At 45.4% G+C, this 16883-nt stretch overlaps 5 protein-coding genes across 5 annotated transcripts; 2 read left to right on the forward strand and 3 right to left on the reverse strand.

Moving 5' to 3' along the window:
• Positions 1-1562: 1562 nt before the first annotated feature.
• Positions 1563-2483, forward strand: M431DRAFT_541862 (hypothetical protein; the record flags this gene model as incomplete). The annotated part of the gene is made up of 2 exons (XM_024921110.1): positions 1563-1802; positions 1878-2483. Coding segments are annotated over 2 exons (846 nt in total), but the record flags the coding sequence as incomplete, so codon positions are not given.
• A 1116-nt stretch (positions 2484-3599) lies between these two features.
• Positions 3600-6635, reverse strand: M431DRAFT_486161 (hypothetical protein; the record flags this gene model as incomplete). Its single annotated transcript, XM_024916364.1, has 4 exons — positions 3600-5250; positions 5297-5851; positions 5914-6162; positions 6214-6635. The coding sequence occupies 4 exons, from the start codon at positions 6633-6635 to the stop codon at positions 3600-3602; spliced, it is 2877 nt and encodes a 958-aa protein (XP_024769877.1).
• Positions 6636-7395: 760 nt separating this feature from the next.
• Positions 7396-8049, reverse strand: M431DRAFT_152397 (hypothetical protein). The gene is made up of 2 exons (XM_024912854.1): positions 7854-8049; positions 7396-7763 (listed from the first exon to the last, which is right to left on the reverse strand). The coding sequence occupies exons 1-2, from the start codon at positions 7957-7959 to the stop codon at positions 7531-7533; spliced, it is 339 nt and encodes a 112-aa protein (XP_024769878.1). The 5' UTR covers positions 7960-8049; the 3' UTR covers positions 7396-7530.
• A 2201-nt stretch (positions 8050-10250) lies between these two features.
• On the forward strand, positions 10251-12718 carry M431DRAFT_512407 (hypothetical protein). The gene is made up of 2 exons (XM_024919831.1): positions 10251-10817; positions 10886-12718. The coding sequence occupies exons 1-2, from the start codon at positions 10591-10593 to the stop codon at positions 12543-12545; spliced, it is 1887 nt and encodes a 628-aa protein (XP_024769879.1). The 5' UTR covers positions 10251-10590; the 3' UTR covers positions 12546-12718.
• A 378-nt stretch (positions 12719-13096) lies between these two features.
• On the reverse strand, positions 13097-14618 carry M431DRAFT_512408 (hypothetical protein). Its single transcript, XM_024919832.1, has one exon. It carries the CDS (start codon positions 14519-14521, stop codon positions 13202-13204), a length of 1320 nt encoding a protein of 439 aa, XP_024769880.1. The 5' UTR covers positions 14522-14618; the 3' UTR covers positions 13097-13201.
• Positions 14619-16883: the final 2265 nt, after the last annotated feature.

Raw genomic sequence — 16883 nt, forward strand, 5'->3', positions numbered from 1 at the left:
ACCACAATTCGACCTGATTGCGTTACCATCGAGCTACTAAACTACTGCATTTTGTTCCATCTGAAAGACGTTTTCGACGATATTTTGAAGACCAGAAATGATCTCCTTTATGGCAATGGGCTACTTCAATCTGCTATGCGAAGAGGAGACGCAGTCATTATTGAGATGCTGCTGAAAGCTTGCCCAGGCCTTTCAATCGAGTACGAGGATGGAATGTCGCCCCTGCAGTGCTTTCAGCAGAGAGATGTGGAGGCCGTGCTAGATGAAAGCTCGAGGCAGCATATTCGATCCATAATAGTTTCATACATAGTTCGGACAGCGAAAGGTCAACTGTTAACAGATGGGGCTGGACGAATCTCGCCTACTGAGCAGATCAGAAGGCTATTGAGTCAACCAGAAGGTATGTAGCACATGAAGATATATATCTTCGCTTTCTTAAACTATTTATTTTATTTCCTTGTAATATATGAATTTCTTTGCTAACCCACTCCTCATAGACAAACGTGAGTTATCACAATTATTATGGAGTGACCAACCACTAAATTAAGAAACAGGGAGGGAGATCAGCCTCGATCTCGGCGGGTTCCGCCACTCGAGCAAATTCATTGAACCGTTCTTGGAAATGATCAAGAGCCTTTCTATCACTCCCAACCCCAAGACAACCTCTTTGCTTACCGTCGAATTTGAGACTACTCTACGTTATGTTGATATTCCCGTACCGCCCATCCATCAAATTCATGTTAACCAGCAGTCCATACCGGAACGCCTCGAAGCTAAGCCTGTGCTGAATTGGCTTCGTGAGTCCAAGGTGGTTGCTGGTATCTACGAGCTTCGTGTCCGCGATTTGCTTTACCTGCCTCACAGCGAGGAAGCCATTTTCCAGAGCTCAGACGGGTTTGATATCGAGGTTTTAGACTGGATGAGACCAGATATGTCCGCAAGACCTCTTGTGAAATCCTGTTCTCGGCTAAAGAAGCTCACTTTGTATGTAAGCACCTGGGCAGATAAGCTACTGGGTGTCTGGGGATGGTTATGTGCATCTGAATGAGTTTCATGAGGTCAGAGAGCCCTGCTGTTATCGTTTGGTGTTTCCAATAGAGTCTAAGCTAACCTTGTATCTTTCACAGCTGAGGATTGTTGAGATATTCATCTTGACCGTTAGTAACCACCTTTAATATTCTGCAGTTGAACTTTGAACTGAACGTGCCAAAGGATCTCATTGGCCCCTTATACAGCTCAGCATACAAACAAGATGGCTACACATGCGAGAAGAAGTCTCGCGCCAAATTTGAAGAGAATAACTCGCCGAGAAAGATTCAATTTATCATAAAGTTCTATCTTAAATCCTGGTATTCCCTGACTTCTCGACAACCTGAAACTCCAAAAGTCAAGAAGAGGCAAGTCTTTTCTCCAAGAATGCCATTACCAACGCGATAAAAGGCTAAACAGAAAGCAGTACTGCAGTGGAAGCAACCCGACTAGGGCCTTATATTGAGGCTTATACATTGCTCCAAAAAGAGTTTCAGGACCCAGACTTTCGGGCAGAAACCCACTCAGAGCATGCGATATCCCCTATTATCAATGTCGCCGTTATAGATACTGGAGTGGATCCAGACTCTATACAATGCTTTGAGACTTGCGGTGCTTCTTTTGTCTCATCAGCATCTGGCGAGAGCCCATGGTGGTTCTCATATCATCCCCACGGCACGCAAATGGCGAAGATCATTACGGAATTGAATCCATCTTGTCGGTTACTTGTGGCTAAGGTTGGTGATTCGGTTATGGATATGACTGTAGATCGCGTGATTCAAGTATATTATACTCTGGTTCTAACCATACTTGGAAATCTTCTCATGTGCTAACGTTCATTTCTTTAGGCTCTAGAATGGGCAATCAAATCTGGAGCCGACATCATCTCCATCAGTATCGCATTCTTCAAATGTGACGATAGGCTTCAGCTGGCCGTCCAAGAGGCAATTAGGGCAAATATCGTTGTAATAGCTGCTACGGCAGGAGAAGGCTACAGACAGGAAAAGGCATATCCTGCCAATTTCTCTCATGTTCTAAGCATTGCAGCAACAGATTACTGGGGAAAAGAGACACCTGAAAGCCTTAAAGAGCATGCTGACTTCATGTTCCCAGGAGAAAACATTATTGCAGAGACATTCTCTCTCGGTTCGAGAAGCTCCACAGATAAGGTTTCAGGCACATCAGTGGCGACTGCTATAGCGTCGGGCGTTGCGTCTTTGATCCTAGCAGCCCACAGATTGTCACTGAGCAAGCTTCACAGCCAAGTAGCACGGGAACATCATGAGAGCCTGAAACTACAAATTGTCAAGGATGTCTTCACCAAAATGGTTGACAATAATTCCGCGAAGTTTGTCAAGCCTTGGCTGTTTTTCGGAGACTCAGGAGACCAGACGATCTGGGGGGAAGCCAGGTCAACTATGGATTGGCTATCGAAGAAAAGGTTTTTGAAATGAATAACATTGGGAGAATAGGTAGATAGAAATATTCGCAGTCTTCAGATGCTTATAGAATGATCTGCCATGCCTCCTCAAATCATTGTCTATTAAAATCTTTTGACATAAGTCTGTCTATTCGTATACACCAGTTTGGAAGAGCGCGGATCACATTCCAATGGCAGCAGAACTTGAAGCCTTTTTGTTTGAGTAGACAATTCGACATTAAAAAATTGAAGAACGAGACAAATAGAAAAGTTAGAAGAAGCAGCAAGAACACATTCGCTGTTGCTCATAATAACCTCTCATGAGCTTTGGGGGCAAAATAGTCACCTACAAATACACTGATGACTGCTGTGAAAGTCCCTCGTGCTGCAGCATTGTCTAAAGAGCGACCGGTCCGAATCTTCACAATGCGATAGCTAATGGCGAATATCTTGTCACCAATGTGCCTCATCTAGAACGACTTGGAAGGAGCTGCTCTATTAGAGCTAGGGCTGGCTGTGTCAGTGGCCCAAGATGGCCGCTTTATGATGATAGCAAGGAGACCAATCGCTGTCAACATTCTAGCCTCAATAAAGAGTTTCTTTCGATCCATAATTGTATCTGATAAAATTTTCCTCTTGTATCGTCGAAGTATATAAAACTTGTGAACAAAACTGCCCATGTTTTATCAGCTTAGATGTTACCAGGGCCAAGGCTTCCTACCGGCATGGCCTCTGATAGTAAGGAAATGGGCATAGCGATATTGTTGACGCCTGAACTTTGCACTAATATGGACTGGCCTAGAAGCGGTTGGAGAGAAGATATTAGCGGTAGCCGAATTCCTTTTGTTTCGAGTTCAGATAGCTCGAGAGATTGTTCTGTGCGTCCTCCTCTCGCTCCTATTTATCCTGGGCATGTCTGAGTCCCGATTCCTCCAAGTTCTTATGAGATAACAGGTCTGTTTGATTGTGCTTCGCTGAGTGGAATAGAACTTTCATCCCATGTTTCAGGTTCCTGAAATGATGACTCTGGATCAACTGCAACTGCATACTGAACAGAGTAGACTGGCTGCGGAGAGATGTCCACACCGTGAGATTCCAACATGTCCAAAATCGAGCTCTGGGCTGCTTCTTTTGCCGCTTCCACGAGGCTCTATCTGCCTTTAGAATTTAAACCAGAAAGCAATCTATGTTGAAAAAGTTGCTCCAGAACTTCGGCCCGCCCATTTTTAACTGCAGCAAGTGCTGCTTCGTACGGCTCGCCGCCTGCTTCAAGCAGTAGTTGAACAATTTTCACCCGGCCTTGACTGGCAGCATATACCACGAGCGTGTCGCTGTTGATGGATCGTTCTGGTAGGGCCCCGGCTTGTAATAAGATTCGCACCCCCTCATCGTTGCCCATTTGTACGGCCAAAGCCAGCGCAGTCTGTCCATCCGCATCCATACGCTCAAGATCTTCCCCATTCCAGATCAGGAACTCAAGAATTTTGTTCCACCCCTCTCGCGCCGCAATCAATAGCGCGGAATCCTCGGCAGCATTTGGATTATCAATTCTTGACCCGTACTCTACCAGAAGCTGTACTGCCGCCTCCATCCCGGTCTTTGTTGCCTCTAGGAGATAGTTGTAGTCAATAGCTTCTCCCTGTGATAATAGACATTTCAAAATGTCTATCTTGCCGCAAGCTAAAGCCACCCGGAATGCTCTGCTTCTGAACTCATTGGCAGATTCAGAGGTATAGAATGGAAGAAGCATCATAAATGTGCTTTCATCACCATTGATGGCCGCGTATTCAAGAGGGCTTTTCCCCAGTTTATCTGCTCTCAAGCCGACTAAAGTGTCTGAATGAGTCGAGTCTTGAATAGTAGTGTTAAAATTAACCAAACAGCGTATAGTCTCAAAGTTTCCGCTCATCGCGGCGTGGTGCCACACTGTTCTTCTGTCCAGATCTTGTTGGCTTTGGGACTGTTGTGTTAGAAGAACTGCGACGCAGTCGACAAAGCCTCTCAGGGCTGCTAGGTGAAGCGGTGTTCGACCCCATTCGTCTTGTTCAGCCACTACTGTTTCTTCAACAAGTGGTGGGTTAATAGCCCAATCCAGCCCAAAATATGAGACGAGATGAAGCCAGGAGGACTTGACGAGTTTACCAGTTGGCGCTTTCTCCAACTGGGACATGAATATAATGTGACATAGGCTCGCTACCCTTGGTTTATCATTCAAGAGCATTGAGCACAATCGCCTAAGGCTCTTGTGTTCCTCTTCATCTTTTTCAACCGCGTTGCGTAAGTGGCATCCCCAGTAAGTAGCTGCATAGTCTAAAAATGGATTGCTGCGAAGCTGATTATTGAGGGAGTCGTGAGTCGTTGCTTCGTCAATATTGCTGTCAATTAGATAATGTAAACAATGTGCCGCGATCATCTTTTCATCGTCTAGAGCGGTACGCGTTTGTTGTTCAAGGAATGCCTTAACGGAAATATGTGCAAACGCGACCGTTTCTCTGGACCCTACTAGAGTCATGCATGCTTTTACGATTAAGGGAATATCGATTTCTACCTCACTTCGGGCCGAGGAATGGTGGATTTCGAGAAATTCCGCAGTTCCGAGTGGTCGTTGAGAATAAAATAGCCAGGTGAGGGTTCGTTTTGCCAAGGCTGTCATATTGGGCTCCTGGGTTTGGATTCGATTCAGGCTATCCTGGTAAGCAGAGTATGGACTTCGTTGAAGTTCAGCTGTTGGTACGTTTTTGCAGGACCGCATCAATCTGTAAGGCAATGGGCAAAAACCTAATGCACGGGTCATATCAGAACTATGCACCTTATTAACAGTAGCCAGTAGACAAGAGAATAGCATACATATGATGTCTCTCACTAGCAGCTACAAGAGCAGAAATAACCTCATCCAATAATTCATCGTCGCCCGCAAAGAGTGGTGCATGCTGTAATTTAGTTTTGGCATAATGCTCGATGTCTTCTTTAGGTGGCAAGATTTCAATCTTCGGGCCGACTTCCAAGACGCCGAAAGTCGGATGAGGTCGTGAAGACGCAAGTAGCCGGGCTGGCGAGTCTTTTATTGATGTGAGTAGATGCAGCAAGTCAGGCTTGTAGCCTGGCGCGCATTCATCCAAGGCATCGAGAATTATGTATACTTTTGAGAACTGTCTTGAAACAGTCAGGAGGACTGTAACAACACTTGCGAAAGGAATGTGCTTAGATTTTGCAGCCAGCCTTTCCAGAGCAGTTAGTTCATCAACTGGCGACAAAGATTGCAAATGCAGCTGTTGAAGCAGAGCTAATACGACATGTCGCATCGGAATGGGCCTTCTATAGCTAAAATAGAAGTAGGCGAGTCCAATGTTCGAGCATCTGTTATTCTGTTGCCATTTTTGAACTTCATCGATTGCCAAAGACCTAGATATCCCATTTTCTTAGTAATGGATCGGATATTGAACTTGAGGCCCAGAGATGCTCACGTCAGGATCGTCTTTCCCGAGCCAGGTTCCCCTGGGCAAAAGAGGGTGTTAGCAACACGTTCTCCAATGAGCCATCTCCGGAAATGTGCATGATTAATGAGCCATTGCCCGGTGCCTTCTAGTCGAAACTGGCGCGCCGACTCATGAGCGGTAAAGTAATCAGCACAGTCTCGCCATAAATTTCCGCGCGGGTCTACCATATCCTTTGGAGCGGGTTCTTCAGACTTAAGCGACGTAAAGGTTTCAATACTAAGCCACGTTAGCACTGAGATTTCATGAAGAGACATTTGCTAAAACTACTTGTCCCTCAACCTCGATAGACAAGCTTGAAGATGCTGCGTCTGCTGAAGGCCTTCGGTAGGCGTAAATGAGAGGTGGGTAGCCTGTGACGGCCTGGGGGCATTAAACGAACGCCACCGCAGCTCATAATTTTTGAAGTTAAACACGTCGGGCCCTAGTAGCCCGGATCCCAACGAGACAAGACAGTCTTTCATGTCGTCAAAGCAGATAAGTAGTTTTCTGGAGACAATAACGGCATGTGTTGCAGACAAAGCTGTCAATTCGAGTGGCTGCAGGACATTGCGGAGCTGAGACAGTTCATAGATCAAATGCTCAGCCAGCAGGTTACTTGGGTGGTCCCATTCTCCGTAGAGCGATCCTGAGATGTGGATCGTCATTCCCAACAAGCTACAGGCAGCGGAAGCGATCGAGGACGGGTCCATGGTGTGGTTAAAACGTGGGACTGACGCGTGTACCTGTATCTAGGTATGTATATAATTTATAAGGGGCTCTCGGCGTTTCTGCTCGGCCAGCTGAGCTACCGCTTGGACTTTGAGTAGTATTTGACGGATTCAAGTCAACGAAAGGGGTTTCTATCATATCGAAGTTCACACAAAGTGCGAGAGAAAACTCCAGCCCGGCTGTTTATTATTGTTACACAGACTACCTATGTACATACTTGCCCATACAATAAGTATTTATAGCTATGTGTGATGACAAAAGAAAGCCTGTTTCGAGGAGCTTTGTAGCTGCATATAGGCGGATGTTAGCTCAGCAGCATTGTGTGATATTTTGTAACTGAGCCGGTAAACGGTGAAAAGTCTACGATCGCGGATGAGAGAAGGATAATTGTCGCCTAGTATATTCTCCTCCTTGAGTACATGTATTGATAACTGCCCCGTGGATTCGCCCGTACGAAAATAGTAATAAGGAGCAAAAATTAGAATCCTGAGTAGGCAAAAGCAAGACAATTTGGTCCGAATTGGCATCAATTGGAGAGAAGGTTTTGAAACATGCTGTCTCGTCAATAGTACGCGGACATGGTGTACAAGAAAGCGAGGTTGACATGATTGCACCTTGCATACATTTATATATCACCAATCCTTCGATTACGTCTCAAGATAGCCAAAAGAGTATCACAAGGCCAACATCCATGCTACCGTCTGTTTCACAATCTTACGGTCTGCCTTTCGAGTAACTTGTCTGATTTTCTTTATATATTTAGGGGAAACGTTCCTCTCTTCATATTACGAAGCCAGACTAGCCCCGGCTTGGTCACTGCCCCCAACTTGATCACGAAGCCGGCCAAAAAGTCTCATTTACTAAGGTAAAAGATGTCTAGCCGCAGAGCCACACCCGGTGCGTATCGCAGACGAGGTCAGCCGGCGCATCATAACAGTTGCTATTGTAGGAGCCATCCCCATTGTTCAGCCATAGCGGGCCACCGCAGCCTTGGAGTGTATAACTGTACCCATTGCCCTGGAGCGGGTGGGGGGTAATGTTGCATGGGCTCTCGCCAACGTAGCTGATGAAGGTCGAGGCGCAGGGGTCGGTACCATCAACCCACATTACTAATAGACAGCGGAAGATGTTAGTGCTATTTCCTCAAAAGCGGGGAGGATGTAGAACTGTATGAAGATGAAGGATAGTCAACAACACACTGTTCCAATGGTTGGCTTTGGTCCCGATTGCAATAGCAGCCTTGGTACCTGTTGTGGACAAGGATAAGGCTAGCATGGTAGGAAGGAGGTTCTGAGTGAAAAGCATTGTAGGAGAACTCTTTAATAAATATCTATGTGAGATTGTTTTTGCTTAATTGCTAGAGGAATAGGCTTAATGGTGTTATCATGAAGGAACATTTTGGGGTTGTGGGTAGTTTTTATAAATTTTCCAGGTTAATAGAGACCTTGTGCATATATTGAATCATTCAACATTAGACAATGGTAGATTAGCCTTGCTTGATACAAGCATGTATCGGTTTTCTCCGGCACTATTGACTTAATGTTAAATTAAGCTTGATTAGGTGGGGAGCATCTGTTTACTCTGGCAGAGCTCTGAGTGGATTCTTTGATAGAGCTGAGGAGTTATTATATTTGATGCGGGGTCATCAGTGTCACAAGGGTGAATCCTTTGTGAGTTGCATATGGATGAATGCTATATCAACGAATAGAATCATCGTCTAGAGCCAACCCTAGCCTTCTTTAAACAGGCCTACAGCCCTCTCTTCATCATTCACCTTCCCCTTGCGTCCTGTATATATTTAATTAACTTTAAGGGATGTTATAAGCGCATTAGAGCTGACATATTGGGTTTCTCCGTTAAAAAGTTGGGTGCCCGGTAGCTATTGAGATATATATTGTAACTCCCGCTAGCCATGTATCTCGATAGACTGCATGGGCTCTTCATGCTTCTGGCTCTATCTGGCATTTTAGCTTTCATACTGACTACATACAGGCATGTACCTAGTTTCTTTTCTTGTCGTTTACATGTTCTAGACCTTGACAGTAGTATTTTATTTTGCAAAAAGGTGCGCTACGACAGCGAGTCGAGTTTTCTTCAATTTTCTGTTTCTCATTTAGTCGATTACTCTCGACATTATGCTGTAGGTCTAAATACTGGCATTATGTGCCACCAACACGATGTTTTGGCGGTCTAGATGATTTGCAATCTTGTAGAATAGTACCTGAGCCAGGCATTTAGACCAGGAGTATTAATAAAGTCAATAACCGCTCCAGTTTGATATAAAACATTTTGTACTCACTTTCGTTTTGTAGATATTGGAAGAACAACGTCGTCAAGAGCTGGAAGTCACAATCTCAGAACAAGCAAAGACACGCAATGCCTTTAAGCGACCCCATGCATACAAGAAAGAGTAGGAAGAGAAGATCTCATTCAACGTGGAAAGACCAGCTCCACCACACTCCAACTGCCGTTTGTCCAGGCTAATACACGGCCACACCCGAACGGCAGCGCTTGCGCACCGGCATTCAGCACAGCGTGTTAATCAGCAACATTTTCAACATCTAAATCTGGTATTTAGTTGGTGGTGAAATGTACAGTAGTGGAGATTATCCCAACTAAGAGACGTATATATCGCTAATATCCCGTGGTCGAACTGAGTCGACTGTCCACACCCGAGATAATGCGCGGGGGCCTTACCACGTCCAGTATCTTCAGTTGGCACACTGGAGATTCTGCTGTCTATTTTAATTGTGGGTAAATATCTATGGCCACTCTTTTAGTATAGAGGTTGGTTAACCACCAAAACCGGGATCTTGGGGCTCCAAAAATTTGGAGCCTAGGGCCGCAAGAAAGAGGAAGAGATTAAACGCGAGATGAGCTTGACGGGACCCCAAAGTTTTCACTACCTACGCTCGTACGTATCTAATTTTGCAACGCAGATAGTACATCGTGTTTCTTGAAATGAGGCTTGGGATAGCTATTCTCGTTATTTAACATTGCGTCGGTCTTGTGTATAACTCCTTGCTGTTGCTCTCAGATATGGTGAATGTTTCATTCACAAGCTCTTTCTAATGTTGCTAGCATATTTGTTGTTGGAAAGTCATCCTAAACATCATCGAAGAGCTGCATGATGTTGTAATTGCGCATCGATCATTCCTGCTAGGCAATTGGTAGGTGGTTCAATTTGTTGCAGTGTCTACCTACTTGGTAGGAGTGGTGATAGTTATGTATTCTGTTTAAAGGGCAGCTGTTTTCAACTTCAGTGACCTTCACAGCATGCACAGTGGGATAAATAAATCACTAAATTTCCTCAGGTAGAGTCATTGACTGTTCTTTTTTGTAGATAGGACCGTCAAAACACTGTATCAGCATTGCAAAGCTATTTTATGACAAAGTACTCCGTAGGTGGTGGCGCAAAATAGAAGAATGATCATAGGCTTGCGGACTAGTATCGCAAACATGCCTCAGTCTCTTAGTCAGAACAGAAGATGGTAAAAGCCATTTCCCCACAACTCCGGAAGTGGTTGCCGAACAGCAATTCGGATCGCAGGCTGAGAACATTTGAGCAAGTATGTGAGATTATTATTAGATTTCTGATGAGCGGCTCATAGTTCTCACTTTGCTAATTGGTTCAACTGGAGGTGGCTGCCCGCTGTAATGCGATTCCAAGTGCTGGTGGGATTGGAGAGTAGGAGGCCAGTCCGGAAGTACGGCAACGGACATTTGTTTAGTACGGCATTGCGCAATGAGATTTGTACGCATATAAGCATGCAGTTTTTATCCCCTCATCTTTCATGAGCAAACACCTCGAGCAATGGCCTAAAGGCAGCCGGAAGACGGTTCTTTTATATAACACACGTTCCACGTTACGCTTGTGGGCCATGAGCGACTAGAAAGAGCACATAGCGAGGCCGTCATCCAGAAATCACCCTCAACATGGACATGGGCGGTGACAGACCGTCGTCCTCTGCACCGCTCACTCCAACTGGCGTAGACTTTTCCAACGAGACACAGGCGTTTGACTTCTTGCAAGAGATTCTCGATGACTCGGTTTTGGGCCCAGTCGGTAACCAGTATGCACGATATTTCTGGTATGGAGTTGTTTCAGTCATTGGCATAGCGAGTATCTGCAACTTTGTGCAGAGATGCGTATTACGGATGAGGTGGGTTTCACGATTCCCAGATATTCCCTACTCAAATGCAGATGTCTGGTGCTAACAGCACAAATCAGACTCAGAGCAAGCGCAAGAAACCGCTCAAGGCCTGCAAAGCCCGCGAATCCTTTCACGCAATCCATTGCGACCACAGCAGCCCTCCTTCGAGAACCGAGCTATCCTCAGATCACGCCTCTGGCAGCATCGAGTTGGTTAAAAGTGCCTCCGCTGGGCCATGTCTACATCATTACTGCGTATTTGGCTTTTATCTTGGCTCTGGTGTTTATCAACAATAACATCCCTGGTGCACAACACTTCCAAGCTCTCGGTATACGTGCTGGATGGCTCGGAGCAGCCCAAGTGCCGCTGCTGGTACTAACATCAAGCAAAACAAGCCTCATTGGCTTCCTCGTCAACTCGTCTGTGGAACGACTCAACGTCTACCACCGATGGGTCTCACGTGGCTTGCTACTGCTGGCAACTTTGCACTTTGGACTGCAGAGTCATGCCTGGAACATCTATGGCTTGATGGTCCTCGAATGGAAAACTGACGAGTGCACACCCACAGGCATCTCTGCGTATGCCCTCTTGCTCTGGATGAATCTGACCTCGCTGGCACCGTTGCGCTTCTTCAAGTATAAAATATTTGTCGTGCAGCATTTGCTCACGTATTTTGGCTTCACAGTTGCGCTTGTCTATCACCTGTACGGAACGTCATCGCCCTATTCGACAAATTACATCTACATTAGCATTGCCTTGTATCTGGTCGGTCAGTTGGTTCGCTTTGTGAGGATGGTTATTGTCAACATTCGGCCAAGTAGAGCGGCCCTGACACCCCTAGAGGGCAGCGCAACCAAAATCCGGCTCTCTAGCCCTGGAATCAAGTCATGGCAGCCAGGGTCGTATGTACGCCTGTTCATTCCCCGATTCAACGTTGTGCAGGGGCACCCAGCGACGATATTGTCGACCCCATCGTCGCATGGAGGTGACATGGTGTTTATTCTGCGGTCATGCGGCAGCTTCACCAAACGACTTCTCAAAGCTGCCCAGATTGAGGGGCATCAATCTATGCATCTGACGCTCATTGACGGGCCGTATCCTAGCCCACATGCAGATTTTGCCTGCTTCGATACGCTGGTCCTCATTGCCGGGTCGACTGGAGTAACCTTTACCCTCTCTGTTCTTCAGGATATTGCACAGCGTGCCAAAACGCACAAGATTCTTCCCCTTCGAACCCTCCATTTCACCTGGGTAATTAAACACCAGAGTTGGATATCCTGGGTCTCTGAAGAGCTGCGCACAACGTTTAGCATGCTGCAAGAGGCAGGTGTTGAGACGCTCTGCAATATTCATATCACAGGCGAAGAAAGCATTTCTAGCGACAAAGAGTCTGCTGGAAGAGGTCGACCACGGGAACAAGAAAAAGAACAAGACGGTGAAGTTGATGGACCACTTGTTCTTGACGACGAGCAGACTGAAGTCTCGAAATCGCAGAACCGTCGGACATCAGATGCAGACATCTCGTTCGCGGAGCTGCATGTGGGACGGCCTACGTTCCGAACTATGCTTGAAAGAAGAGTCAACCAGGCGCAAGGCGAGACGGCCGTTGCGGTCTGTGGTCCGTTAGGGCTATCAGTGGCCGTGAGGTCAGCCGTGGTGAGGATAAGTGATGATTTGGCTGTCGACAAAGGGAGCGGACTGGATGGACTATACTTGCATGTCGAGAATTTCGACTAGTTGTGGAGGATTCATATTAACAGCCCGTCTGCCAGATCGTGGCTCACCTCATTCTTCATTTTTTTAATTGAATTGGGGATGGTAAATGAGCGCAAACATAATACGTGTGTATATGCATGCGTGGATGAATTCACTATACTTTGGTAACATCTTTGCAATTCAGTAAAGCCTTCCATATCTGTAAAAACTGATGAGTTTCCTTCAAGCAGTAAAAACAACATCTTTAAGAGCTAGAAGATATTCCACTAAGCAAACATCTATTATTCAGCACATCCCCTCTCTTGAGCCAGATCCATCATCATCAAAATAACGACAGCAGTAACAGCGACTCCTACACGCCGTTATAATGGTTAATATTAATGACGTGACTGTCTAGAGATCATGTGTTGACTCATTTGGGAATTGGGGTGAAAGAAAATTAAGTTGAAGCACTCAAGCGCATTGTCTAGAGAGCCGATACAAAAGAGGCTGAGCTATAAATCAGCTTACAGAGATAGAGTTATTTAATCAGTGTCATTGTTTGTAGTAAGATCATGATCATCAGAGTTCAAGCCGATTCTTTGTATCAATAAGAGTAAGTAGCAGTGCATACAAACAATAAAAGGCTAAATCACCGATTCGCTCCCAGGGGGTGGTTATCATCGTAGCATTCTGATTTATGCAGTATGAACCTCCCGAACCTCAACGACTGCTTCCCCCGCTTGATTCTTGATTGTAACATCAATCTGAGAAGAGTTGGGTCCATTATTATGCCCCATCTTACTTATGGATACTTTCTTTCGTATTATCTTCTTCTTGACCAATAAATAATGTCCTTCAGGTGTCGTCTCTCTGGATCGGCTTTCTCGTTCTTCAGATATTTCTTCGTATTCGACCTGACATGTCACCCCTTTATTACTGACATCTGCCAATGGAGGTTCTTTCTGGGGGTGATTGCTCTCAGATGGTTTTGAAGCATGACTGTCATTGACGATAACCCTCGGAATTTCATTCTTAGTGGCGCCAGAAGAGACATCAAATGCGCTTGGTTGTCGAATAGAGGCTGCCGGTTTAGCAGCGGAGAATGTACCGGAATCATTAGCTGATTTGCCGACTTTATTCATCAGGACGTCCATTTTAGATGTTGAGAAGGGAAACATTAGCCGGGATATAGTGTCTCCCTCGGGTGTTAGTTTGTACTGCCCCTCTTGTTGGTGTAGAGTGTAAGCTGGCATCTTGAGCCATCGTTCCGCCAACTTGACGACTTCGATTGCCTCTTGTCTGGATACTAGAAACCATTCTTTATGATATCGTTTGCATTGGGGACATTGGAAAAACAAAATTCTTTTGTGCCGTAGTATTGCATGAGCAATCTTTTCGGCTTGGCGAACACCAATGAATGCTCCACCCTCAGTTTCATGAATAGTCCTCGTCCCATATTTATAGCAATTCTTGGATTGTTTAAGTCTCAACGCGGCAGAAGAACTCGAATATCCGATCTTGAATATACCAGATACCTCGGTATGCTCAAGGACGTAAAGAATACCGCCAGACATTACCTTAGCATCGAGAGGTTTTCGTACCGCGTCGTATATTTTAGAATTGATGTGCTCCTTCCCCTTTTCCGGGAGATGAGCAACCCCGATTCTGTTTAGCTTTTCCATTTGTGCTTCATCTTCATCTGAACAAGGGCGGTCTGCCTCGACGTTGGTGTTTTGGGCAGCATTCTTAATGTTCAAGCCCTTGATTTGTTCTGTAAGCGAGTCCAAGGAAGGGTCGCCATGTCCTGGACTATCAGGAACTGTGCTTAGTAAATTCATGCTGCTTAGATGAGGAAGCGATTCTGAAGAACTAGTGGGCGGTGTCGCGCTTCCCGATGAAGTCATCGGTGGTGAATTTGGAGCAGCTTTCTTCCTTTGTACTTTCCATTCGTTAAAGGCGTCACTGGCATCTTCGCGGTGATATCTGCAGTACATAAGAGTAATAAGGATTTCCATTGTATCGTAGTGGCTATTGGTATCGACACATGTTGCGGTGGGTGGAAACTCAGACAAAAGATCGGCGTGGTCCTTTCGTTCTGAAGCTGTGCAAGCCAAATTTCCGCAGCGATCAGCTGTGCCTTTCTTAAATCCTCGGCATATTAAAAAACTGAATTTGTTTGGATTCGGAAATGGGGTGATGCCTTCCAGCATTGAGGCGAGCTCCTCGAAAACACGATGCTCGATTGAGGCCGCCATATTAGAACGGGTTTAATCCTTGATTACAATTCCACTGAGCTCCTACTTTAAAGATGGCTGGGGGAAGAGTAACTATTAATATGATGGAGTGAGAGGCCGGAGCTGGGCTCTGCTGGTCAAGCAAGGGTTCGTATGCATGTTGGTTGTTAGTTTGCCTAGCGCCGCATCTTGCTCATGTGCCCTGCATTGAAGAAACATTTCACGATAGGCTGATACTATCGCAATGTGTAGCAGTTTTATGTAGCTAGTCAAAAAAGGCAGCTCGTTTTAGAAAGCTGAATGGGTTATCTATTCATAGACTCCTAGTAGAACGGGAACCCCGTGTTGTTTGCGACGGCTTGTCCGTTGTTGGATGCTTAACGTTCTTATGGTGTTAAAAGTAGGTAGGATTGCTAATTTTGAGCCAAAACCCCCATAAGCTATTGCGCCTTGCACTATGGAAACGATGCTTCTTGTTCATAGTGTGTTCGGGATTTGGCATGCCGCCAGATATCCGCCCGTGTAATGTTATTATGTCGATATCGCCGCCATGCGGCTCAAGACACACGTATTATTGTCATTATTATTGGTTCAACTCTCAACATACTTCATATCAGTATCCATTCGTCACAGGTAAGATGGAGTCCTCGAACCGTAACCACGGGAGATGAAAACCTAGAGTTACTTGTGAGTAAAAGGCAGGCTTCTGTTTTTGACAACCCAATCTATAGCTTCAACTGTAATATGTGCCTTACTTATAATTTAAGCCCATAAGCAGCATTTGTCGATTATTCTGGTCTGAAATTGCAACAAATTAGATGATAGCTGGTTCATGTTGATAGGAGCCAACGAAGACAGGCTCTACTCTGAACTCAACGTCAAAAATATCTTCGCAATTTAATCAGGTGTATTTCTCCTTGCCACAGCAGCCCTACGTTATCTTTACATAGCTCTTATCTCGAAGATCTCATTGATCCTCCCCGATTTAATTTTCGATGTTGACGGATACCAAGTTCAACCGCAGAATGAAGACTCGGTTTCAGCCGCAATGACAATGATCCCATGGCACTAGAGAAATTACACTGGAAATGTTCAAAGAACGCTAATACTAATGCAGTGACCACATATTTATTTGACCCAAGCACGCAGCCCCATTACAAATCTTCACATGGGAATGTTCGGGACCAATACCAGCTCCAAACCTGTTTCCGTCTGCAGGATGGACATGGCGGGTTCTTGAGTGCGGCAACCCCTGGATACGCGCTATGGTCAAATAGTCATAGGCGCAGATGTTGGTCCACCCAGCTGTGCGTGCGTCTTTTGTGCAGCTGATCAAATATGAGAGATGAAGGGGCAGTTAATAAAATTGTATATTAAAAGGCGCAACCTATAGGCTCACACTTGGAATCCTTCGAAGTTGCCTGTAGCCGGGGTTTGAGAGCAGACCGGTGTGATCTCAACGTTGTGTTCTGGAGGTGTAAACCGAAGGTATTAAACCATGGTTAGAAACTTGACGGAACCCCAGTTTTCCGCTACCTCTAGTTGTATGTGGCGGAAGTTCCTGCTTGTTTCGCTTATACAGTAATCGTCAAAGAGGTAATTTGTAAAATAGCAGTGCTGGAAAATCGTAAAATATATATAACTTATAAGTAATAAGCGGTCCTCCTAAAGACGCTACATCAGGCGCTCTGGCTTAAATGATATGGAAACTCCAGCCAACAAAATATATGCATTAAATGCACTAGGACCCGTCAATGATTCCAGCGTCAACCCCACTCCCCAATAGTTGGCGAACAGTTAGTGAAGCTAGCTCAAGTCTATTTCAGCTTCCATTCGCATTTGTCTGCGTAAAAGCTTGTTTAATTTGGCGGTCTTAACCTCCTCTCGGCTTTCATGAGCACACGCGGGTATAATCAATAACTCTAGCCACCAGCTATTGAATGCTTAGAGTTGTTTGAACCGCTCTATGAGCAGATGGAGCTCTTCTCTAGCCTATGCGCCACCATTCTTTGTAAATTACGTGTTGTTATACCTCTAGCCTGCTTTAATAAACTCTTCTGTCTCCCACAATTGTTTACCCGTGGAGCAGTTGAATATTGTACTTTTGCTCACCCTAGCCAAGACTCTGGCAATTTTTTACAAA

The sequence above is a fragment of the Trichoderma harzianum genome (genome assembly GCF_003025095.1).
Source record: "Trichoderma harzianum CBS 226.95 unplaced genomic scaffold M431scaffold_15, whole genome shotgun sequence".
In the NCBI taxonomy this organism is placed as follows: Eukaryota; Fungi; Ascomycota; class Sordariomycetes; order Hypocreales; family Hypocreaceae; genus Trichoderma; species Trichoderma harzianum.